The sequence below is a fragment of the Nannobrachium achirus genome (genome assembly GCF_963921795.1).
Source record: "Nannobrachium achirus genome assembly, chromosome: 5".
Taxonomy (NCBI): Eukaryota; Metazoa; Chordata; class Actinopteri; order Myctophiformes; family Myctophidae; genus Nannobrachium; species Nannobrachium achirus.
In genome coordinates this window covers 57,217,853-57,243,452 of record NC_137814.1, presented here as the reverse complement: position 1 = coordinate 57,243,452, position 25,600 = coordinate 57,217,853, and the positions used below count along the sequence as shown (strand labels likewise).

Sequence of the window (25,600 nt, the reverse complement as noted above, 5' to 3'; positions counted from 1 at the left end):
GCACGGAGGAACAAACTCTGTGGATTCTGCTCCAGATCTTGTTGTGAAGAACAGAGAGAGAGAGAGAGAGAATGTTGTTGTGACCCAGCAGCTCAGCTGTGGAGGCGTCAAGTCCTCTGGGGTCCCTTCAGATCAGATGCTGACAAGAACGTGAGTGTTGAGGAGAAGATAAAAAAATAAAAAAAACAGCTGAAGAAGCCGTTCCGCCAAAGCTCACTTCAGATAAGTCGACTCCGCCAAGGCCGGCCGTGAGCCTGCGCTGTTGTTGTTACTTTATTTGGAGAGGGACTCTGTTGGCATCGAGGACAACGCACGAGGAGTAAATGTATCTGTTAATAATAAATGAATTGGGATAAGAGAGCCTCTGAACTCTTAAAAACTTTGGCTTGAGAAAGCTCGACTTGTTTTATTTTTGACGAGCCACGGAAGCACGCCAGGGTTTTTCGATTCGACCGTCTAAAGCGAAACCGAACGAGAAAAAAAGCAATATGGCAGACCACGAGGAAACGGAACTGTCGGAGTCCTTGCGGAAGGAGGACGACTGCTCCAGCGAGTTCGAGGAGCCGCCGCCGGGCCCCAACAACGCCAGCTACAAGTCCAAGAGCCTGCCGGTGCTGACCGGGATGACGCCGCCGGCGCGCGAGGAGGAGACGCCGCTGTCCGGCTCGGTCCGCGTCTCCGTCACCGCCGAAGAGGAGGAGGAGAGCGCCGAGTTCATCGTCCGGCAGCCGCCTAGCCGGCCGGAGTCGTCGCTTGAGCCCAAGTCTTCGTCGGCGTCGTCGCTGTCGCCGACGACCCGAAAGAACTTTTCGCCAAAGTCGCCGGGCAAGTCGGCTCTGAACTCGCCGAGCTCCGCGGCGTACGCCGCGGCCGACGGCTCGGAGGCCAGTCGGCGGGGGAAGAGCGTGGCGCGGCGGAAACCCGGCGGCGCGGCCGTGGCCAGCACCGCCGGGTTCTTCACCGCCCGCCTGGCGCAGCTCCGTCTGCCCAGCAGGAAGTACCTGGCCATCATCCTGCAGGACTCTCGCTGCTTCCTGTTCTGCATGTGCTACCTGACCTTCATCCAGGTAGGTTGTTTTCTACTTCCTGTTCTGCATGTGCTACCTGACCTTCATCCAGGTAGGACGTTGTTTACTTCCTGTTCTGCATCAAGGATGCTCTTATTCTGAAGGACAAGACGCTCTAGATGCCAGGGATGCATGTAATACATGTCATTTAGATCAGGGGTTCCCAAACCTTTTTGTCTCAGGGCACCCCATAAATATTTTTTTTAATCCGAGGCACCCCTACATTATAATTTTCACTCCCAGCACCTTATATGTATAGCATATTGTCGTTGTCGGGTGGAAACCTTGTATGTCCAAAACCGTTTGTTTTGTATTTATCATCTATAAAATGTACCAAACTAGTGAAAACAGCCGATCTACAAGCACACAACGCCTCTTGTGTGCTTGTAGATCGGCTGTTTTCACTAGTTTTGTGCGACAGAGGTTCCTGCCTGACAGTGACGATATTTTAGTGATTATGTTGCGAGGAAAACGTTGAAATTTACAGCCATTTTGGTTAGAACTGACTGAAAATAACTTACTGTACTTCAAGTTTAAAATTATACTAATTATTCTTTCAAATGAATTCCAAATATTATCAAATGATCTCGCGGCACCCCTGGACTGCCGTCACGGCACCCCAGGGTGCCCCGTCACCCACTTTGAAAACCCCTGATTTAGATAGCACTTTTTACATGTTTTTTACTGAATAGGTGCTTGCTCTACCTACGTTTAGTTTAGTTGCGACCGTCAGGGAGCAGTTTACTATGAAAACCTCCACCGGCCGTCCGTCCGTCCGTCCGTCGGTCGGTCGGTCGGTCGGTCACACGTCACACGTCACACCTTTGCCCTGCTCATATCTCCGCATCAGTATATAGGGCTTGTTTGTTTATTGTATGACATCACGCCACATCATCAGCTGTGGACTCTGTGATGTCATCGTATCGCATCAGTATATAGGGCTTGTTTGTTTATTGTATGACATCACGCCACATCATCAGCTGTGGACTCTGTGATGTCATCGTATCTCCATATATGGCCATCTCCGTATATGGAGATATAAGTCGTCCATGCCCAAGTATGGGCTGGTGAGGTCAGACTTTGTGTGATGCGTAGGTTATCTCCATATATGGAGATTCAACATTCCAGGCAATGCTCTCTTCCCTGGTGAGAATTGCCCCTTTATATAGGGCTTGTTTGTGTATTGTATGACATCACGCCACATCATCAGCTGTGGACTCTGTGATGTCATCGTATCTCCATATATGGCCATCTCCGTATATGGAGATATAAGTCGTCCATGCCCAAGTATGGGCTGGTGAGGTCAGACTTTGTGTGATGCGTAGGTTATCTCCATATATGGAGATTCAACATTCCAGGTGTAACTATGGCTGCCCGTATGAAATAATGGGCATAAAAGGGATTTGGTTCCCCTGACATCACAGTGATGTCAGAGTGTGAGAGTCAATCAACAAAAAAGACAAGCGTTACTTACCCATACATACAGATACGGTCAAGATGTGGCGGTTCTGCTACTAAACTGCGACCTACAGTCGCAATAATTCTTGATCTTTTCTCCCATACAGTCTCTGATGGTGTCAGGCTAACACCATCACCACCATAGAGTAGTGAAGTGTGACGTAATTTACACATCCTACCTGGTTCGTGGTTTTCTTCCCCCATTCTGAATTCCCATAGACCTTTTTCATATCGCGTCATATAAGAACTGTGTTTCAATTATAAACAAATGATCTCAGCGGTTTGACTCATATGGATATGAAGAATCAACGGATGGTGAAAAAACGCTAATGTGATTTAAGATGACCCAATGTTATTCTCCATAGAGAATTACTTCCGTGGAGCGAGTCACGTCATGACTTCACTGTTCTACAGAGAAGCTATGATTCTTAATATTTCCTCCATACAGTCTCTGATGGTGTCAGGCTATAATTCTATATCTTTCTCTCCCATACAGTCTCTAATGGTGTTAGGCTACCTGAGCAGCGTCATCACCTCCATAGAGAAGCTATAATTCTTAATATCTCCTCCATACAGTCTCTGATGGTGTCAGGCTATAATTCTATATCTTTCTCTCCCATACAGTCTCTAATGGTGTTAGGCTACCTGAGCAGTGTCATCACCATCTTAGAGAAGCTATAATTCTTAATCTTTCCTCCCATACAGTCTCTGATGGTGTTAGGCTACCTGAGCAGTGTCATCACCATCTTAGAGAAGCTATAATTCTTAATCTTTCCTCCCATACAGTCTCTGATGGTGTCAGGCTACCTGAGCAGCGTCATCACCACCATAGAGAAGCGCTACTCCCTGCGCAGCAGCGAGTCGGGCCTGCTGGTGAGCTGCTTCGACATCGGCAGCCTGCTGGTGGTGGTGTTCATCAGCTACTTCGGGGGGCGGGGCCAGAGGCCGCGCTGGCTGGCGGTGGGCGGGGTGCTGATCGCCGTGGGCGCCGCCCTCTTCTCGCTGCCGCACTTCATCTCGCCGCCGTACCAGATCAAGGAGGTCAACTCCTCCCTGGGCAACGAGGGTCAGTCTGGGTCTTAGTGATAGTTCTGTCCATTTCCTTATTTAAAGAGGCAGTGCCATGATTTGCCTGGTTGTCATGGTGGGTGGTGACCCAGCTGAAGTTAGCCACACCCACAGTGTTGGGTGTGTGGTAAAAGGGGAGTAAGAAGGGAATATCTTAAAAAGTCCTGGAATAAATTCCTTACCAAAGATTTTCTTCACCAATGTGTTTGTAAAGGTCTCTAGTAACACATCTCACAAAGACTGAAATTCAGTTTCCCTAGGAGAACCTGTGACAGTTTCTGAAAGTTGGGGTCCCATTAAATTAACTATACAGGATAAAACACACCAAAATAAATATGCTTTAAGTAGCATGTGAGGGGTCAAACTAGGGGTTTTTCATGATTCTGAATCCATTGCAAGCATCTGTTTTGCACAAAAAACATTCCTTGGGGTGAAGGTGGCTCCCACAAAACTGTGAAAAGTGATGACTCATCACTAAACCATAGTTTTGTCGGGCGATTTTTTTGGCCAAGGAATATTTTTTGTGCAAAACGAATGCTTGCAATGGAATTTCTGAAGATATTCCCTTCTTAGAGGGGATGATTTACACAGGAAACCTTTATGTATCTCATATAACATTGAATGACAAACGGATAGAACACAGTACTATGCAGTAGATATCGCCAAACAAAAAAAGAAAATACATTTACAATAGTAGGGGCAGTGGGAGGGTAAGGCTGGGCTAGGTTTAATTTTACCAGTTTCGAGCGGCCTTGTCTTGGGGACTTGTTTGTCACAGTACATTTGCACATACGTGAAATGTATTCTCTGCATTTTACCCATCCTCGCTACCGCCTATGAGTGGATTTTCATGGCGGTCTTAAAGGATGTTAGGGATTGGCACTCCTTCAAGGCCTTCGGTAAGACATTCCACATTTTAGTGGTATAGAGAACGAGTTTGACCCCTTTTTTGTGCCAAATCTGGGTTGAACATGATCTGTGGCGCTGTCCTGTGGTTCAAACTGATCCGTGCTAATCTGTCGCCCCCCACAGGTCTGTGCGTGAACAGCAACGTGAACGGCAGCGGGCGGGGGGACCGCGGCGTGGACGTGGCGTCCTGCCCGCGCGACCAGGAGGGCAACGAGCACAACCTGTACGTGGCGCTGTTCGTCATCGCCCAGATCCTGGTGGGCATGGGCTCCACGCCCATCTACACCCTGGGACCCACCTACCTGGACGACAACGTCAAGAAGGAGAACGCCTCGCTGTATCTGGGTGAGCGACGCTGTGTGTTTGTGTCAACGCGTGCGCGTGCGTGTGTGTGTGAACGGCAGGGACGTGCAGAGCATGTTGGAGAGGCAGGGGCTGCAATTTCTAAAAGGGCCTTTTGGTGAAAATATCGAAACTAGCAGACTGCCAAGCTCCCGGTGAGCTTGGAGTTGAGCTATTTCCGATCAAGTTCTGGAGAGTTTGGACAAGCAGTTCTCTTGAATGCTGCCTTCAGTTATGGCATGGAAAGAGGGCGTTTTCGCTTCTTTCACCATAGTAAAAACTGCATTCATGGTCTGGAGAGGGACATTTTTACAGGTGGATAAAAGGGCGCGTCAACGGGAGCGGACGGGAGAGGGAATCATGACAATAGACCAGTTTTCTATGTAATAATAAATAAACCTGGAGTGGGACGGGATGGGATTCTTTTATTTTTACTCTGGCCTGGGGTTGGGATGGGATTGGATTTTTTTCTGCTGGATAATTCAAATGTCACTCATAAGATTGTCCTAAAATGTTGATGGCCTCGGAGGTATAGTGTGGGTGCGTGTGTGTGTGTGTGTGTGTGTGTGCGTGTGGGGGAGGGGCAGTCTGAGTAGCTGTCTCATAAGCGCAGAAGGTGACAGTCTGTGGATGTGACCTTGGGATGACATTGAAGCAGTTTGCATGTGTCTCATGGAGAGGTGTGTGGTAAATGGTGCCTTTATATAGCGCCTATATCCAAGGCACTTTACAGAGATTGTGCATTACATTCACCCATTCACACACACACCGATGGCAGAGGAAACCATGCAAGGCACCAACCTGCTCACCGGGCGGGAGCAACTCGGGGTTCAGCGTTTTGCTCAAGTACTCTTTGACACTAAAGCCCTTAGCACACAGGACAGTTGCGTTTTTTTCATTTGCTGCATGAATAAAACGCATTGGATTTGGTGTGCAATGCTATGCGGAATCGGCGCTGCGGATCCCAAAAGGAGTCATAAAAGGAGTGATGAGTTTTTTACCGCATGCGACAAGACGCACGAATCGAACTGGGTTCGATCGAGAAAAAAACGCACGGCCGCAGCCACTCGTCGCACGGCTAATTCGGATCCGGTGTGCATGAGGTCGTAGAGAATCATTGTTTTCTTTTAAAAAAATGAAATTGTCCGTTTTATCCGTGCGGATAAACGCGCCTGTGTGCAAAGGGCTTTCCTCTTGGGGAGCCCGGGATCGAACCGGGAACCTGAAGAAGATGTTTAGATGCTCTTTGGATTGTCAACCGCAACATGAGCCCAAATGAACCTTTTGCGTGTATGTAACTCTGACAGTGTGCAAATGAAACCAAATGGTACCATTTGTACACTGTCAGAGTTACATTTAATTACATTAAATTGAGGTCCCAGACATAAAACAGACAGTCAGAAGTGAGTCCAGGGTCCATTTTGGTCCTTGTTGTTGTTGTTGTTGTTGTTGTTTTTTTTTTTTGTTTTTTGTAAAGCACTATATTCTGATAATAATCATTGCTATAGAGATTTTTACTGATCTCGTCTCTCCAGCTAAGGGGGTTAGTTAGAAAGAATCACTGTTATTAAAGTGAACACCTATCTGTTCTTTTCTTTTGTAAGTTCTGTTGTGAACCGAAACACACAGCTCGTTATGAAACTCGTTATTATGAAATACTCGCCTTCCAGAATGCTCCATGAAGGCCAAATCCAGTGCTTAACCCTTGACCCCCCCAAGGATCCTGCATTCCTTGGATTTGTTACTGGCCCAGTAGCCTCCAAGGAACGGCCAATCACACGGTGCCCTGGACGCTGTCGCTCCAGTGGCCTCCCGACGACCGGCCAATCACATGTTTCTATGTCAGTGGTTCTCAAACCTTTTCATGTCAAGGACCCCTAGAATTATATTTATTTGGCCTCCGTCCCCCCATCTCAAAATATTATGTATCAGGGACCCCCCAGAAGCAAATATTTGAGTTCCAAAAGAGCTCGCTAGCTCTGGTCCATAGCGTTAGTGGAGTTCTCCCTAACTTTATGTTCCTCTACCTCCGTATTTCTTGGCAAAACCGCAAAACCCCACCGTCTGGTCCGAAAATAACAAAAACTGTTTCGCCCCTCACCAAACCAAAGGTATCAGTGGACAGTTGAAAGCTTACTCTACTTAGTGGACGCAGTCTGAGCCCCCCACCACACGATTAAAATACATTTCTAGGGCGAAATGAAAAATATTCCACCGGATGGAGACTCCATTTCTTCCTGTTTTTTAGCTACTATTTGTCGTCGCCATCACGGCGCCAGCTCACTACTGCCGTGCAGGTCAGAGGACCGAAATGCACCGCATTAACAGAGCATTGGTCTCGTTGGGTGTTATTCAGCTCTGCGACATTGGAAGCGCTGTTTCGTAAAAACAGTCTTCAACCAGGAAGAGTGTCTCCGTCAGGTGGATTATTTTTCATTTCGCCCTAGAAAAAAAAATCGTGAAAATTAGAGTTTTTTGAAACCCCTATGTTTCTATGTCAGCAATCTGGCTAGCCATCATCAAAGAAAAGGTCCTTTTAACTTAAATGGAGCTCAGTTAGTCTGTTCTTGAGAGACTACTATGACAGTGGTTCTCAAACCTTTTCATGTGAAGGACCCCCAAAATGATATTTATTTGGTCACGGACCCCCATCTCAAAATATCTAGTTCCAGGGACCACCCAGAAGCAACATTTGATTTACAAACGTTCGCTTTGAAAATACATCTATTCAAAGATTTGCACACATTTTCACGACTTTTTGGTGCCGCGCTGTGAGCTTGTATATATGCTATTTTTCACTGGTTAAAGCTTTCAATAATTCTAGGCCTAAATGAAACGGACCTGGAAACGCTCTACCAAATCTCTTTGCCAAAAAAAAAATAGATCTGCTATTTTTTGGGCAAATGTTCAACCCCAAGGATAATGGATGTTGGGGGTATTTTGATTATTGCGATAATATCGTAAACCGCAATTTATTTGGTCACAATAATCGTGACATTCAACTTTCATATGGTCCCATCTAGGGCAGGAATTCCATGGAAGCCATGGCCGCCGTTGCCCCTCAGTTTGGCCTTGTGCCCCTCAAACCAATGGCATGACCTGAGGCCACAGCGGCCTTAATGCCCCAGCTGATGCAATACGTATCACAATAGTTGGGTCACGATGCAATAGTATCACGATATATTGTGAATCTTTGCGATACGATACTATTGCGATATATCAGCTTTAAAAGCTGAAGGCGCTGCTCTAATGTTGCTGTTTTCGTCGTTCGCAGCGGTGAGCCATTTTCTCAAGAGACGTCACTTACTCAACTGTGGGAAGGGGAAGTAGCTACTATTAGTACAGCAACATCTAGAGGCAGCTGAGTGTCAGGACCGGACTTCTACCATTTGTTCCTATGCATGGGAACATATTTTATTTTCCTCAAAGTATCGCGATACTATGGCCTAAAGCAGTGGTTCTCCAACTGTGGTACGTGTACCACTGGTGGTACATGGGCCCCCCTCTGGTGGTACTCAGAGGAGTTTCCCAAAAATATGAAAACATACATGAGTGGAGTGAAATATTTATATTATACTACAGGTACTGTAGTTCTTCTGACCAAGCAATTGATTTAAATTGTCTCTCCAGCCGTGCTGAAATGAGCATGAGGGCACACCTAGCTGCTAAGAGAGGATTTGAGAACGGATTAATCGTTAGAAATATCATCCGTTTGCATGGGAAGTTCACAAATAGATAAATCAGTTTGATGACCCGGTCATCAAATTATTGGCTTAGAAATGCAACAAAAACAAAAAAAAAATCTCCATGAATTCAAGGAATAAATTGGCCTCCTGTGTTAACTGTGCATATATGGGTGGGTCTACGCACCTGTATTTTAACATAATATTATATGGTGGTACTTGGAGAGACATAATTTTCTGAGGTGGTACTTGGCGTAAAAAGTTTGAGAACCACTGGCCTAAAGTATCGATACAGTATTGGCAAATAAACTATCGCAATGTATTTATTGCCATATCGATTATATTGCCCACCCCAGCTGACTGTACCGCTTTCTCCTCTGTCTCTTTCTGGTCATGTAGACACCAGTGTCTTTAAACCAATGCCCGATAATATTATTATTATCCGCCATTATCCTGGGTCGGAACATTTGCCAAAAAATAGCGATCTACAAGCTCACACCGCGTCGCAACGTGAGCTTGTAGATCAGCTATTTTGTGGCAAAGACATTTGATAGAGAGTGAAAAAAAGACTATCAAGTATATTCTAAGTACCATTTAGCAATTATAGAGGGTTTAAATGGTACTGGATATTCAGCTTGGCAAATAAAAGGTGAACTGATCCCAGTGCATGACGGAGGACGATATCACGATAAATTAAATCTCCACGATACGATTATCGTGAGTGTTTTTTTTATCACGATAAACGATAATATCACGCATCGTCCCATCCCTAATGCTGATGCGAGGTTAGTGAAAAGGGAACGGAGCATAGTGAGTGGTGTGCAGAGGATGGTAGACACTGCTTGCAGAGGAAGAAGACTTCACAGAGTGTCGTTCATCAGCTGAAAACGTTTCTCCGAGGGGCGAGCGGTCTGCGTTGGCAGCCGCCCAGCGCCCGCTATATGGAGGCCGTCCTCTTTTATTACCAGGGAAAATGGCACTGTTATCAAAACCAAAGTGGCTTTAGACGTTTACAGTCTGCTGTGTTTAAGTGCTGTCCCGTTCCAAGATGATGTGTAGGTAGGGTGCACTTGGTAGTGGCTGCTAGTGGTAGATCTATCTATCCATTTTAAGTACTATCTTTAAGTACAATTTGAGGTCCTTTGGCTGTAATTGAATGTTTAAAATGTTCGGGCTAATTTATACGTCTACCCATGTTGGAGGCAATGTTTATTCCAATTCAATTCAATTCAAATTAGCTTTATTGCCATGAGAAAACATATGTTTGCGTTGCCAAACAAAGCAAGTGTCCAATTATAATAAAAACAGTTGAAAATGGGGAACGTATATACAGTTGGAGTGGGCACTGCATTGTGTAAACAGAGCTATGTCACAATAGTGGCAAACCTTTGCAGTCACTTTGGGAGAAATAGCATTTTCTTTTCTCTCAAAACGATTTAAATACTGTAGTATACAAAGAAATGGGGAGTGATCAGAATCACCACAGAGGACTTGTCTGTTTGGAGGTTGCACACAATCTTAAACGTGTTGCACAAAATCATGACTTGCATTATTATTATTTATTTATTTATTTATTTTTGGGGGGGGGGGGGGTCATTTATCTCTTTATCTTTTTCAAAAGGTTTCTACATTGTACGTTTCAAAAATAACGCAAACATGTCGTGAACCACTGTGAGATTGCACATCTTTTTTGTTGGTTTAGTTTTTTGTGCTATTTGTCGTGGGAGAATTATATAATAGGGCTTAAGTGATTGCTTAAGTACATGTTTGGAAAACACAAGAGTGTGTGTGTGTGTGTGTGTGTGTGTGTGTGGGGGGGGGGCAGTGTTCTACATTGTGCTTCCGTATTGCTACTTTTCGTCGTTGTCGGGTGGAAACCTTGTATGTCCAAAAGCGTTCGTTTTGTATTTATCATTAGAAAAAATGAACTACCGGTAAACTAGTGAAATCAGCCGATCTACAAGCACACAACGCCTCGCACCGCGACGGCCTTGTATGATGAAGCAGGGCTTTACTTTGCGAAAAAACATACAAATTTGAAACTTGGAGATACAAGGTTTCTGCCAGACAGTGACGTTTTAAGTAATCTTTTTCCGCTCATAGCACTCTGACTCCACCACTTCTCGTGTTCTCTTTGCCAGAGTAGTGTTCCTTCACCAGCCAAGCCAACGTCGTCCATTTGTTGGAACATGTTCTGTCGGGAGGCTGATTAAAAAAAAAAAAGTTTGTGTACGGGCCCAGCTGCTTTGGGCAGATAGCCAAGCCATTGTTAGGATGCCCCGTTCTATTCTATTAAACCGCCTCAGCTATCAAAAAAAAAAACGTAGTGGCTGCTGGCAGCGTTTTGTTATCCGCCGTGGCAGCCGTGATGGTGTCTGGCTGATAAGTGATACACCAATACCCCGGGCTTTGAATGGGTCTATTGATCAATGGTTAAGTGATACCATGCGTCAGAACAGAGAGCAGAGAACCGTGATACCATGCATTAGAATAAGAGCAGGGTTTCCCAAAGCCGGTGCCACGGCCAGGGGCGTCACAAGGGGGGGGGGGGGGAGTAGGACTGAGTTACTAGGAGTAGTAGGACTGAGTTACTAGGAGTAGTAGGACTGAGTTACTAGGAGTAGTAGGACTGAGTTACTAGGAGTAGTAGGACTGAGTTACTAGGAGTAGTAGGACTGAGTTACTAGGAGTAGTAGGACTGAGTTACTAGGGCCCAAGGTGGAGGGGCCTTAATTATTTTATGCTTTAACTATTGAAAAATAGCAGATATACAAGCTCACAGCGCGGCACTGAGTGTCGCGCTGCAAGCTTGTAGATCTGCTATTTTTGAAAGGTCGTGAGAATGTGTGTATTTTTTAAGCGAACATTTGTAACTAAAATTTTGCCTCTGGGGAGTCCCCTGGAACTAAATATTTTGAGATGGGGTTCTGTGGCCAAATACATATCATTTGGGGTGTCCTTCATATGAAAATGTTTGAGCACCACTGACATAGACACATAGGTTTTTCAAAAAACCTTAGAATGATTTGAAATATTTTCACGGTTTGATAGTAACTGCGACCTGACAGTCGCAATCAAGTATACAGGCAGTCCTTGTACCCAGGGCCCAGAATTTGTGTGCGACACCACTGCCCGCGGGCACCCTAGGGTGCCATGATGTCATGCAGTCCGTGGGTGCCGCAGAACAATCCGATATCATTTGGAATTCATCAATATCACTACATCAATATCGATAGATAGATAGATAGATACCTTTATTATCCCAAGGGGGAAATTCAGTTGTCCAGTTGTAGCATAGCAGTATACAGTATTTACAAAGTTACAGAGAAGTAAGACAAAAGATAGATAAGAGTAAAAGAAAAAAAAAAAAAGAGCAGTACAATACCAATAAAGAAAAGGTGCATCAATAGAGGGGGCGAATAATATATAAGTATATTTACATAAAGTGACTTACAAGTATCTCACTGACATTGTTAAACAAAGCAGAATACTCAGAAACTACCAACACAACCTAATAGTGCAAAGTCAAAAAACAGTGCGAAAAAACTAACAAAAAAAAGCAGCTCAGAGAAGAATATCACTCTATGCTTAGTAAAACAGACCTGATTTACACTGTATACTTGATGAGTTCTATTAATTATTATCACATTTTTGGACAGTTGTTGGTACTAGTGCCTCTGTTTGGGCGGTGTTTGTTTAGATATGTATCACAATGGCAACAGGCGTTGGCTTCTTTGGTGATTAATCAATTCTGGTGCTTTTAATTCATCGGCGATAGCGTGCTTTTAATTGTTGCCCAAGTCTATTCTATTCCCACCCTGACGAGCGCGAAGAGTTGAGGCATTCCATTTTATATAACACAGTTCTATTGTGAAAATAGCAGATCTACATGCCCTCTATACACGTAGACTTTGTTGGTTTGTTTACTGTTGAGTGAGAAAAACAGTTAATCATCTGGGGACCCCCAAAATAATTTTGGGGACCCCCCCGGTACTGATGTCATACATCACTGGTTCTCAACCTGTGGGTCGGGACCCCCAGGGGGGTCCCCAAATTATTTTGGGGGGGTCCCAGATGATGAACTTAATGTGCAACATTGTTTTCTCACTCAACAATAAACAAACCAACATACAGTTTAAGTGAGAGTACATTTGCACGTTTCTAAACTTTTTAATACCTCTAATTGTCAAATATTAGAGGCAGAAATCGTGAAAATAGCCGATGTACATGCTCACAACGCCTCGCAACGCGAGGCGTTGAGCATGTAGATCTGCTATTTTTTACAATAGAACCGTGTTATACAAAATGTAATGCCTCGACTCCTAGTGCTCGTCAGGGTGGGGGGTCCCCAGTTAAAAGATGATTATTTTGGGGGTCGCGGCCTGAAAAGGTTGAGAACCGCTGTCATAGATGACTAAGGTCCCTGGTCACAGATTCTACGATTCTATATGACACTAGTACCTTGCCTGGGGGTGTGTGCACAGTATATGAGGGATTGAATGTAGGGGCCTCAGAAGCAATACTGGAGAACCCAGACATATCAGTGATGTCAGTCATCTCCAAATTTGGGCATTGTTTCAGCATGCAGATGTTACCATGGCCGCGATGCATGTGCCGCACAGGCAGCGGTATCAGTGATGTCAGAAATGTGGGCACGACGTTTATGCCCATATATGGTGTTCCATGTCCAGTGACAGTCCAGTATGTGATGCCATTACTATGACATCAGAGTACTGTAGACAGATTGTGGACAGACAATTGCAATTGTTAGATATCTATGACACGTGACTTCAAATTTGGAGTCCATCTGCAAGCTTAATCTTAGATCGTCTATTTTTGCTACTTTTGAGTGATACTCTATCTTGGACGACAAAGTAGGACGTAAGAAGTTGAAATTTGGAGATTCGAGGTTTTGCCCGACAGGCAGCAGACTTGTACATTTTGTTAGAGCAGGGGTCTTCAATGTTTTCAGGCCAAGGACCCCTTAACTGAGAGAGAGATGAAGCAGGGACCCCCACAACCTGTTCATAGATTCCATATAGTTTCATCTTTTGACAGCACAATCATCAGTGTATTTTAGATTCATGTGAATTTGTGTTTTCAGATATTTAACCACTTGAACCGTCAATACTAATAGCTTTCATTCTGTACATAGTGTGCTCTTTTTCCCCTTCAACCAAACCAATTTGCCTAAAATAGCCGATCTATAAGCTTTGTGAGTTGTAGATCTGCTATTTTTGGCTAAAGTTCTCAGAATATGGATGCTAGGGTTCAAGTCGGTTAATATAAAAGTGGAGCAAAAGAGTTTCTATCACACAAAGATTTGGAGGACCCCCTGTAGTAACTCTGAGAACCGCATCGGGGTCCCGGACCCCCTGTTGAAGACCCCTGTGTTCGAGGATTTGTGTGTTTGTGCAGCGTTCAGAGCTTCAGACACATTGACCCAAATGCATTGACCCTGTGCATTCCTTTAAATAGAACTCAAGCCTTTTGCACTCTCTGCACCAATGTAATCAGGCTCTCATGTGAAAAGCCTGATTGAATAAGTAGCTCTACCTAAAGACGTAGAAGAACAATAGAAGTTGTATTTAGTTGTAGCAGTGCTGCATGCACTTAACTGAGAATTGTACTTCGTGTTGGGTTCCTGTGCGTGGCCCCCGCTCGCTGCAACACATCCCGGATACGATTACACGAAACACATTTCAGATTATGACCAAAACTAAGACCGTATGTTACGTAGACTGCAGTTCAACAAGTTTAACTACATTGATAGGTATAGGGTTGTCACGATTATGGCATTTTACATGACGATTAATATTGTCACTCGAATAATTGCGATTAACGATTTAATCGTGTTTTTGTTGTTGACAGTTAACATTTCTGTTTGGCTTTTAGGCTTTGAAGTTGCACATGGCAGATAGGGCTGCACAATTAATCGTTTTTAAACCGAAATCGCGATTTGACCACGAAATTAGCAAATCGCAAAGGTGCATAATAATCGCAAAAGTGATTTCTGTGTGACGGTCCCCTGCACACATGTGAAACTTATGGTGTGTCTTAGGGTGCATTTTTTTGCCTTGATGAAAGCAAGGCAGCGACATACTTTCTTCCTTGACAATAATGAGAGGCAGAATATACCATTACTGAGATCTTTCTGAATATAAAAAGTTAAAAACGTTTTATATTGCTCATAAGCAAAATACAAGGGAATCTTTTGAAAATATAACTGAACTGAATCAAACCATTTGCATGATTGCCAATTTGCCTAGTTATTAAAAATCAATTTCTTTTTAAACGTATTACTCAATAAATATTCAACGGAAGCTTCGGAAGCTTGACTTAAGGTAGTGAAGTGATTTTATTTGGTTAAAATAATTTAACGGAAAAAAAGAAAAAAAAAAACTATCACTTATCTGACCTTAAAATAAATATATAAATATTGCGAATAAAATCGCAATCGCAATATTAGTCAGAAAAATCTCAATTAGATAATTTCCCAAAATCGTGCAGCAGTAAGGGGATTCCAGACGGTACGCGGTCACCGCCTGCTAGTAATTCATTTTCAATGAGAGGCGGGCGGCTATTTCGTCCGCGCAGCGAAGTTTAGAGGCGGCGAGGCAAGCGGGCGCAGTCCCGTGAATATCCCCGCGAGCGTGCTCGTTTGTGCATGCGTACGCGGGCGGTGAGAGATGGATTGTGTTCATCTTTGTGAAATACCGCGCAGCGTTTACTCAAAGAGCGAGTGTGTTTGTGGATCACCGCGGTGCGGTCCTCGCAGATCCAAGCGGGAGCCCCGGCGGCAACCGCTGTCCGTCTGTAGAGCGCCTTACACTTAAAGCTAAATATACAAAGAAACAACATATGTGACAACTTTATACTTTGAAAAGAACCTTGATAGTGGAAATGGCCGATCTACAAGCTCACAATGCGTTGCATCGCGACACTTCATTAACAAATTACAAATGGTACAGCCACGGTACAATTACTCAATTAATGCTAAAAGGACTACGCGAAAAAAGCCCTTTATATTTTGTCTGAGATAAGATCTACTGGTCGTCAAATTTCAACATAAAGTTGATGATAAAATCGACCACTTCTGTAACTCGGTCACTGCTCTCTTATGTTATCTTTTGTCTCATCCGTTTCCTCCCATATCGTGAGAACGTTACGTTAAGAGGAAGTGGTGTAAAAATATGAGAATAGTTTACCATGGTATAAGACAGGGGTTCCCAAACTTTTTTGTCTCAGGGCACCCCATAAATATTTTTTTAATCCGAGGCACCCCTACGTTATAATTTTCACTCCCAGCACCTTATATTTATAGCATATTGTCGTTGTCTGGTGGAAACCTTGTATGTCCAAAACCGTTCGTTTTGTATTTATCATCTATATAATGCACTAAACTAGTGAAAACAGTCGATCTACAAGCACACAACGCCTCGCATCGCTTGCTTGTAGATCGGCTGTTTTCACTAGTTTAGTGCGACAGAGGTTTCTGCCTGACAGTAATGATATTTTAGATTATGTTGCGAGGAAAACGTTGAGATAATAGCCATTTTGGTTAGAACTGACAGAAAATAACTGTGTACTTCAAGTTTAAAATGATACTGTCCAAATAAATTCCAATTATTATCAAATGATCTCGCGGCACCCCTGGACTGCCGTCGCGGCACCCCAGGGTGCCCCGTCACCCACTTTGAAAACCCCTGGTATAAGAGTACAACCCTGGTTTGTAAAACATACCATGGAGGTCTAGCCCTATAAATTATCACACTGGGACTAGAGTTCTCAACGGGCCTGAAAATTATGGCCCGGCTCTAACTGGGCTGGCCCAGAGGCCCGGGCCGACTAATTAGCATACATTTTAGGCCCTACCCGGCCCAAAAACATTGTGTCGGGTGGAGTCGGGTTTGGGAGGAATTTGAGAACTTTAGCTGGTAACCTTTCATTTCGTCGTTGTCGGGTGAAAACCTTGTATGTCCAAAACCGTTTGTTTTGCATTTTTCATTTTTCATTTTAATAATGATTTAAACTAGTGAAAACAGCCAATCTACAAGCACCGCACGGCCTTGTACGATGAAGCAGGGCTTTACTTTGCGAAAGAATATACACATTTGAAACTTGGAGATACGAGGTTTCCACCCGACAACGACGATTTGTATTCATTGTACTGTGTTTATTTGTATTTATTTGATTGACAGCTTTCACAAATTATTATTATTATTAGAGGGTCGCTCTAATAATTAATAGTCCCGTGCTGACTTTTGTTTCCAGTCCACCCATGACATGAAGTGCCACTTCTGTCATTTAGTCTACTTCTCTTTTTTTTAATCTTTCGTCTTCAGCTATCTCCTATAAAGTGAAAAAGGCCTGTGTGCAGTGTGGTACCATTGCAAATAGTACATGGCAGATTGTCTTTTTTCAAAAGATGTTTATACTGTACATTTTGAAATTGTGAAAAGGGACCCTTTGCACAATACGATACTGTACTCTTAATGTGTTACTTAAAACCCATTATGGATGGGTACACATTTGTGTGTATTACAGTACAGTAAAAAAATAAAAAAAAATGTTTGTTTCTAGCTGCTACAGAGGCTGAGTAATATGTTTTCTAGTAAAACAGCTGGTAATTTTCAAATTGGACTTAGGTCTTTAAGGCTTTTTTCAAATCGGTCTTAGTCCTAAATGGGTTACGTGCACGGTGGCACAGTTCAGGGCCCTCCCCAGGTTGGCAGAGGGAGAGGATTACTGCTTAGGCAATTGGAACTGGGTGAAAATGGGTTAAAAAATCATGGGATAAAAATGTAGGAAAGATACAAGCTCACAAGTTCACAACGCAGCTTGCACTAGTGGAGGATCATATTTTAACTGGGGACTCCCCCACCCTGATGAACACTAAGAGTTGAGGCATTAGATTTTGGATAACACGGTTCTATTGTCAGTGTTGGGAAAGTTCACTTTAAAAACGAACTAGTTCAAGTTCAAGTTCAGAACTTCAAAAATGAACTAGTTCATTTTTAGTTCATAATTCCCCATTATGAACTAAAGTTCATGGTTCCCCAAAATGAACTACATAGTTCTTTTTTAGTTCTTTTTTAACCATATTTTTTTTATACTTTTGGCTATTCAAAAAAAGGAAAAAAAATATATATAAAGGTCTATATATATATAAATGTTTAGACGTTGCTGCATGCTATTATTTGTCAAAATTATTGACTCAGCCCATATAGAACCACACACAGCAATAATTTCATCCAACTTAACATTGAGGTGCCCACAATATGTATGTGCCCAGTGCCTAGTTCCCAGTCTTCCTGCACCCTTATTGTGAAGGGCTGAATGTAATAACCATGTTATTGTCTCATTGTGTGAAATATCATAATATTCAAAACAAATATTTGACTCCAATTGATTCCCCACACAGTATTGACTTGATATAGCAATAAAAAAAAATATATATATTACACAGCAGTTGTGGGAAAACTAAGACATTGTTCAAAAAACACAATTCCGATTTTGGTCATTTTGGAAATAGGGCAAAACATATATTTTTCTTCAATCTACTGTCTTGACACTCTAACCAAAATTGTTCTATAAACCATAATCTACAAATTGGAAGTGAAAGAAACTTTAACACACATTTGAAATGAAAACAAAAAATTACATGTACAAGGAACCCCACTAGAAAAAAAACAAAAAATTACATGTACAAGGAACCCCACTAGAAGGCAGACGTTTCTAAACCGTGCACAGCATGTTTCCGCGTTGGTTAAAATAGCTGATCTACAAGCTCACGTTGTCTCGTGGATGCGACGCGTTGTGAGCTTGCAGATCAGCTATTTTCGCCGTGCAACACACATAGGACAAAGTATAGTCAGTCAGGCTTGCGAGACGAGGAGGAGATTCACAGTGCAGCAGCAGAGTGCAGACAGCACCGCATATCGGAACGTTCACGAGATGCAGTAGGCACTGCTGCGTGCTGCTGCGTGCATTGCCTACTGGAGCATGTGAATGAAAAGAGAGATGAGAGGAGCAGAGGACAGATGACCGCGGAGGCGCGGACCGCCGCATGAACGGCCGACGAACGCCGACGAACGTCGTTCACGGGCGTCAGAATGACCGCGTTCGACAATATCGTTCATCAAGCGAAAACAATTACGTTCAGTTCACGTTCGCCCAAAATATGAACGTGTTCATGAACGATCGTTCTTTGAACGCGTTCGGGTACAACACTGTCTATTGTGAAAATAGCAGATCTACGCGTTGCAAGGCGTTGTGAGCATGTAGATCGTCTGTTTTCACAATTTCAGCCTCTAATATTTGACAATTTGACCAATGTTTAATTTGCCATTTTAGAGGTATTAAAATAAATCCTTAAATTCTTAAACTTTAGAAATGTGCAGACACCCTCTATACACTTAAAGTTTATGTTGGTTTGTTTACAGTTGAGTGAGAAAACAATGTTGCACATCATTACGTTAATCATCTATGGACCCCCCAAAATAATTTGGCGACCCACAGGTTGAGAATCACTGCGTTACACTCCCTGGAGTTGTGAGTAGGGCTATCATGATTATGACATTTTACATGACAATTAATTGTCACTCAAATAATAGCGATTAACGATTTAATTGTGTTTTTGTCAATGTGAAAAGGGTAGCATTTGTTCCTTAACGTAGTGGGAATATGTGTGGCAAATTTCATGGTATTCGCAAGCTGCGTTGATGATTTGAGGCATTTTGTTCAAAAACGGAGCAATCCTGCAAACTTTGGAAGCCAATATTAGCCAATTAGGATGGAATATGAAATATATGACGGATCAGACTTGATCACATGACTATAGAGATACAGTGTGTACTGATTTGCATGATTGTTGGAGACAATCTGATGGAGTAATAGCAAAGAATGTGTTTTACATAAGTTGTCCACCTGGTGGCTCTATTAAAGGCAAATGTGAAAAATGCAGGGCAAAAGTGTATCCTTAGCCTCTAGGGAGTGCGCATACAAAGTTTTCCACTTATCGGTGGAGTTAAAGGTAAAAACACAAATTGCCCTGTTATAGCGCCACCATGAGGCTGATTTGAGAAATTTGAAGTGGCATTTCTTCCTCTGCCTAGTGGGAATGTGCGTGCCCAATCTCACCAAGATTGCACGCTGTGTTCATGATTTGAGGCATTTTGTTCAAAACTGAGCAATCCTGCAAACTTTGGAAGCAAATTGTAGCCAATCAAGATGGAATATGGAAAATCGGACAGATCCGTGTTGATCACATGACTGTAAAGGTGCTGCCTACCGATGTGTACGATTTGTGGACACAATCTCTAAGAGTAGTGTACAGAAATGTGGTTTGCAAACATTGGCCACACTAGGTGGCGCTAGAACAGGGCCATTTGAAAAATGTGGGGCAGAGGTTCTGAATTGGCATCCAGGGAGTTTGTGTGTGCTCATTTTGGCAGCGACCGGGCCAACGGCGCCGGAGATTAGCTGGTAACAAACTGGAGGGATGCACGCACAGACGGACGGACGCACGGACGCACGGACGGACGGACGGACGGACGGGAAAACATACTCTCCCCCTTGCCTTCGGCTGGTGGAGACACTTAATTGTGACAGCCCTATTTGTGAGAGGACATCATGCGTGTTGTCTGCTGCTCCATCGGAGGCAGAACTGTGCGGTCAGCAGGAACGGTCATCCAGATAGCGAAGCGCCATATTCCTTCCCCTCTTCCCCTGAGTGAGCTCCTCTCTACCTGTCTTACTCATGATACCAGCGCAGATTGATGAAGGTCGTTGCAGATATACGGGAAGCATCTTTCCTGGCATGCGCCCACGTGACGGCCAATGCATCCCGCTTACCCTATATACTATATATGACTCATAGTGAGCTTGTAGATCTGCTATTTTCAAACATGTTGTACTTTTACTTTTGGTACTTTAAGTATATTTTGATCGCAATACTTTCATACTTTTACTCAAGCACATTTTGAATTACAGACTTTTACTTGTAACGGCGTATTTATATATTGCAGTATTGATACTTTTACTAAGTAAAACATCTGAGTACTTTTTCCACCACTGCGTGTGTGTGTGTGTGTGTGTGTGTGTGTGTATCTATCTATCTATCGATCGATCGGTCGATCGATCGTGTCACAGTTTGCATGATTCACAATACATTGTAGCCAGATTTTGCAAGTGGCGAGGTCTACAAAAAAAAACGAGCCCCAAAATAAGACCATGAGGTCTGAGCCGGCGCTGACTGAGCCGTGTGTTGAGATTTAGGTTCATTAGTTATGTTACAGCAGCACACACACGCATGGATCCAAGCACGCACATGCGCGCACACACACACACACACACGCACAGCCATGCACTTTTCCAGCAGTGTTAGCAGCCTGCAGAGCTTTGAGGAGCTGGCTTGTGCCCAGAAGGCTACGGTCTGAACCCACTGACCCGTTCGGAAAAAAGAAAATCTGTGCAAGGAACTCAGACTCACCTTCCAAGTAATCCCCAGCCCCTACCCCTCCCCCCGTCGGAACCCTCTGTATAGATCAGTGGCTCTCAGAGTGGGGTCCGGGGACCCCCAGGGGTCCTTGGAGGGGTCCCAGGGGGAATGACTTTGGTAGCCAAGTCTTTGTTCAGATTGTCTGTCAATCATTTCTACAAGATGCACAGCCTTTATTTTGAATACATATCAATTCACCCTTTGTCAAGTCCCGCCCATTGTCCTGCCCCTCTTCGCACCCATTGGTTGCTGTGTCTTGGTGGGACGAAAGTCCTTTCTCTCCATCCACTACCATTGAAATTCAGTTGCTTCTTATTGTTATTTTGTGTATTCAATTCTCATTTTAAACTTGGTTTCAGTAAAAAGGAGCCTCTCAGGTGCAGTATAGTGACTGGGCATGTTTTTAAATGTTTTTATTTGTCCAAAAAGTATGTTTTAGCTAATTCAACATAAAAAAAGGCCTGCTGGTTGGTCAGTCAGGGACCAATCAGAAGGCTGACAAAGGGTGCATTTTGGGGGGTCTTGACTAGGGATGGGACGATATGAACATTTAATGTCACGATTATTGTGACCAAATAAATTGCGGTTTACAATAGTATCACGATAATCAAAATATCCCCAATATCCATTATCCTGGGGCGGAACATTTGCCAAAAAATAGCAGATCTACAAGCTTGTAGATCGGCTATTTTTTTTGCAACAACATTTGGTAGAGAGTAAAAAGAAGACAAAAGAAGAATGCCCAACTTTCATGCAAGGGCTCATGGGCAGGGCCGGACTGGGACATAAATTCGGCCCTGACATCTTGTACCCAGACCGGCCCACCACAACCGCCGCGAAACCGAACATAGTAGATCTACAAGCCGACAACGCGTCGAGGCAGCGAAGCGTTGTGGTCTTGTATGAGCTGTTATATGTTTGGGCGGGACACCTGCGCCACAGTAGCCTGTGATTGTCCAGTATTGGCCCACTGGCAAGCCAGTGGGCCAATCATGTGATGTATCTCTGCTCTGTGCATGGCCAGTGCTACTGAAGGATTTGCCGTCTCCACTAAGTGGCCGCCCAGCCCAAAAATGGCTGTAACTAGCCTAAAATGGTGGCAAAAAAAATGAATTATTATCTCCACCAGCCGAAGGCATGGGAGAGAGTATGTTTTCTTCCTGTCAGTCCGTCCGTCCGTCCATCCGTCCGTGCGTGCGTGGCTGCGTGCGTGCTTGCGTCCGTCTGTGCGTCAGCTAATCTCCGGCGCCGTTGGCCTGGTCGCTGCCAAAATGAGCACACACACTCCCTGGATGCCAATTCAGAACCTCTGCGCCACATTTTTCGCTACCCTTTTTCACATTGGACACTGGAAACTTGTGGATATAGGGTTCAAGTGATAAAACAGATTCTGATGCTTTCTTACCTCATCTTGCTGGGGGGGGGGGGGGCATTGTGTGTGTGTGTGTGTGTGTGTGTGTGTGTGTGTGTGTGTGTGTGTGTGTGTGTGTGTGTGTGTGTGTGTGTGTGTGTGTGTGTGTGTGTGTGTGTGTGTGTGTGTGTGTGTGTGTGTGTGTGTGTGTGTGTGTGTGTGTGTGTGTGTGTGTGTGTGTTGTGATAATGCAGCCTTATACTATTTGCTTCTTTTGGGCCGGTTTTCGTGGACCCAGGCCACTTGTTCCTCTTCGCGAAATCTGGCAACACCGAATGAAGAACAGCTTGTGTTCGTGTGCGTGCATGTGCGTGCATATGCGTGCATGTGCATGCGTGCCGCAGTGGCACAGCACACTTAACGCAGTGGGAAGGGAACGTACCGTGTTGGTCTATTTAAGCGGCGCGTTCTGTTGCCCTGAATTCGCCACCATGCCCAAAGGCCTAACATAAACCCATTAGAATAATTCAGCACAATATTCCTTTGTAACCCCTACAAGAGCGTCTCTGTTCCAGGACCCGCCTTGCCAGGCTGAAAGTAGGCTACCCTGAAGAGCACTTGAAATTTTAATGTGCCAACTTACAACGCGCATGCTGTAGTAAGTGGGTAGTCTGTCACAATCATGAGGTTTATTTTTTATTTTGTTTTAGTACGATTTATTGTACTAAAATAATTGCAATTTGTGATCTAATTGTGGGGTTTTTCTTTTTGGCATTGGCCTAAAAATGGCATTTCTGTAAAGGCTTTATATTAAGGCGTTAATAACAAAAGCTGCACTGGGAATATGACGAATTAAAGGACAACTTGGTTTTTTTTACAAGGGTTCATATTTTAGATTGTAATTAGAGAAAATCGTTTCATTTGCTGCTTTCTATCATTTTGGCCGCTTTAACAATGTTGATTTCAGTGGGTGGGGGCATGCGTACAAGTGGCTAAATATGTATTTTTAGACACTATAAGCCCATTCCCAAGATGCACCACAATCTTTCATATGCAGATGTTACTTATGGGTGCTAGTAGTGTTACTGTAAATAGTAATAAAGAAATCTCTGGCTTATTGTGTCTAAAAATACATATTTATGCCCCCACCCACTGAAATCAAAATCGCTAAAATGGCTAAAACGGCCAAAACGATAGAAAGCAGTAAATGAAAACATTTATTTTCTTTTCTCTAATTACAATCTAAAATATGAACCCTTGTTGTAAAAAAACAAAGTTCTACTTTAAATATGTAAACCCTATCACTGAACTAAAAAGAAAAAAAATAAAGAAAAAAAAAAACATTGCATGGATGCACCTGGGACGTATCCTCAGTGATGCCCGAGGTCATAGGGGTTTCGGGTCTCGTCGCAGCATCATACCCCTCGCTCAGGTGACCCAGCCGGGTTCCCATTAGGGGAAAGACAGGGCCATACACTCCACTGCTCCGGATCTACTCTGCCGAGACTGAGAGGGGCAATCTGGCACACAGGACCAGGCTCTGTGGGATGACTCCTGGCCGGGCACCTCCTGCGTCTCACCAGATCCACTCCTGCTCTCACCAGGTCCAGGACCTGTGCGTAGCACCAGCCTCCCAATACCAACTTTTAATTCAGGAGCAGTGGGTTCCTGAGCTGCTAGCGGCTTGTCTAGCCCTCCTAAAGGCCACACCGTGGGTTTGTTGGGCCTCTTCCTCACAGTAATCAAGGAAGGTTAGGCAGGAACAGACAACACCCGGAAGTTGGCACACCATGGGACGCCGCCATGACACTTTTGGGTGGCGGAAGTGACGAAGTGCGCATAGACGCTAATGTTATTTTGGGTGGCACTTCCGCCACCCAAAGTGTCATGGCGGATGGCCATGGAGCCTAAATGACGTTGGTGACTGTTCTTGCTGAGACCTTCTTTGACAGTAATATACAAAGAAATGACTGACAATTAGCCCTATTCACGGCCCGCCCACTCAGCAAATTTCTCAGCAACTTCCTGGTGCTGACGTCAGTTTTGAAGGGGAAACTAACACAGAAATCGCTGGACTTAAAGCCAACAAATCATTATTTCGACGGTAAAGTACATTATAATGCTTTGTGCCTTTTACTGTCTTGTGTTCTTGATCATGCTAGCCGTATGTTATACTTTACTATTCTGAAATTGCATTAAATTTGCAATTTCTGTGTTAACTCCATGGGCTTTTAGCAGGGTTATACCCTTCAAAACGTGACTTCAGCACCAGGAAGTTGCTGAGTGGGCGGGCCGTGAATAGGGCTAATGACCAGTACCAATATTCAATCAACACTAATTAATATGTACTATGGCCATATGCTTAATACCTTTACACCTGTTCACTGTTGTTGTTCAGATGGGACAGTACAAAAAGATCCGGGACAACGCTCCACTCATCCCAGACTCTTCTCCCTCCTGGCCCCCAAACTGTGGAATGAACTCCCCGTTGCAATTAGAACTGCAGACTCACTCCCTAGCTTCCACCATAACCTGAAGACTCACCTCTTCAGTCCAACCTAGCCCGTAGCACTTACCGTAGCACTTGTCCCTAGCATTGACGATCTTGCAGGCTTACTGTAATGGCTGTAATGTAATTTAGATAGCATGCTACATGTTAAAGTCAGTAGTTGCGTTTCCATAAAGCAGTTTTTTTGCGCATTAAGGCCCTTGCGCATAAATCTTTTTATGGAAACACTTCAAAATTCGAATAAACATTCATTATTCTCAAAAACATTTATGTGCTTGGAGGAGGTGGATTTTGAGGCTTTATCGAAAAAACTTAATGCGCATTAGTGAATGGAAACACTAAAGCGAATTATGTTTTCAATTAAAATGCATTGAACTCGCGGGAAGGGCTGCTGTGGGTCGGCCGCCTCTTGTACCCAAAAAAGTAAAACCATGCCATTCGTTATTATTCTCCGTTCCGCGACGGCGTCGCGTGCACAGAACGGCCGAGGCAGGAGGAGTCAGTTTACAAGGCTAGAGGACAGCAGACCTCCAAGTCCAAGCTCACATCGCATCCGCAACAAGCTGTGATGAGCTTGTACTGTATATCAGCTGTTATCGTGCTCAATGCTGTTGCGGGGTTGTGGAGTGGAGCGACTTCTCTTCTTCTCTCTCTCTCTCTCATCTTATATATGAAATCTATAGGCTGAAGAGCCCTGGGTTAGAGTGCATG

The 25,600-nt window shown here is 44.0% G+C and overlaps 1 protein-coding gene across 1 annotated transcript in view; it reads left to right on the top strand.

Moving 5' to 3' along the window:
* Positions 1-488: 488 nt before the first annotated feature.
* The window catches only part of LOC308285208 (solute carrier organic anion transporter family member 5A1-like), a gene marked incomplete at both ends in the record, with an annotated part of 57,557 nt that continues 32,445 nt past the window's right edge, over positions 489-25,600 (top strand). Inside the window, 3 exons of the mRNA XM_080725926.1 lie at positions 489-1,067; positions 3,312-3,591; positions 4,626-4,847. Of these exons, the coding sequence (XP_080582052.1) occupies positions 489-1,067; positions 3,312-3,591; positions 4,626-4,847 (1,081 nt within the window). The remainder of the gene's footprint in view (positions 1,068-3,311; positions 3,592-4,625; positions 4,848-25,600) is intronic.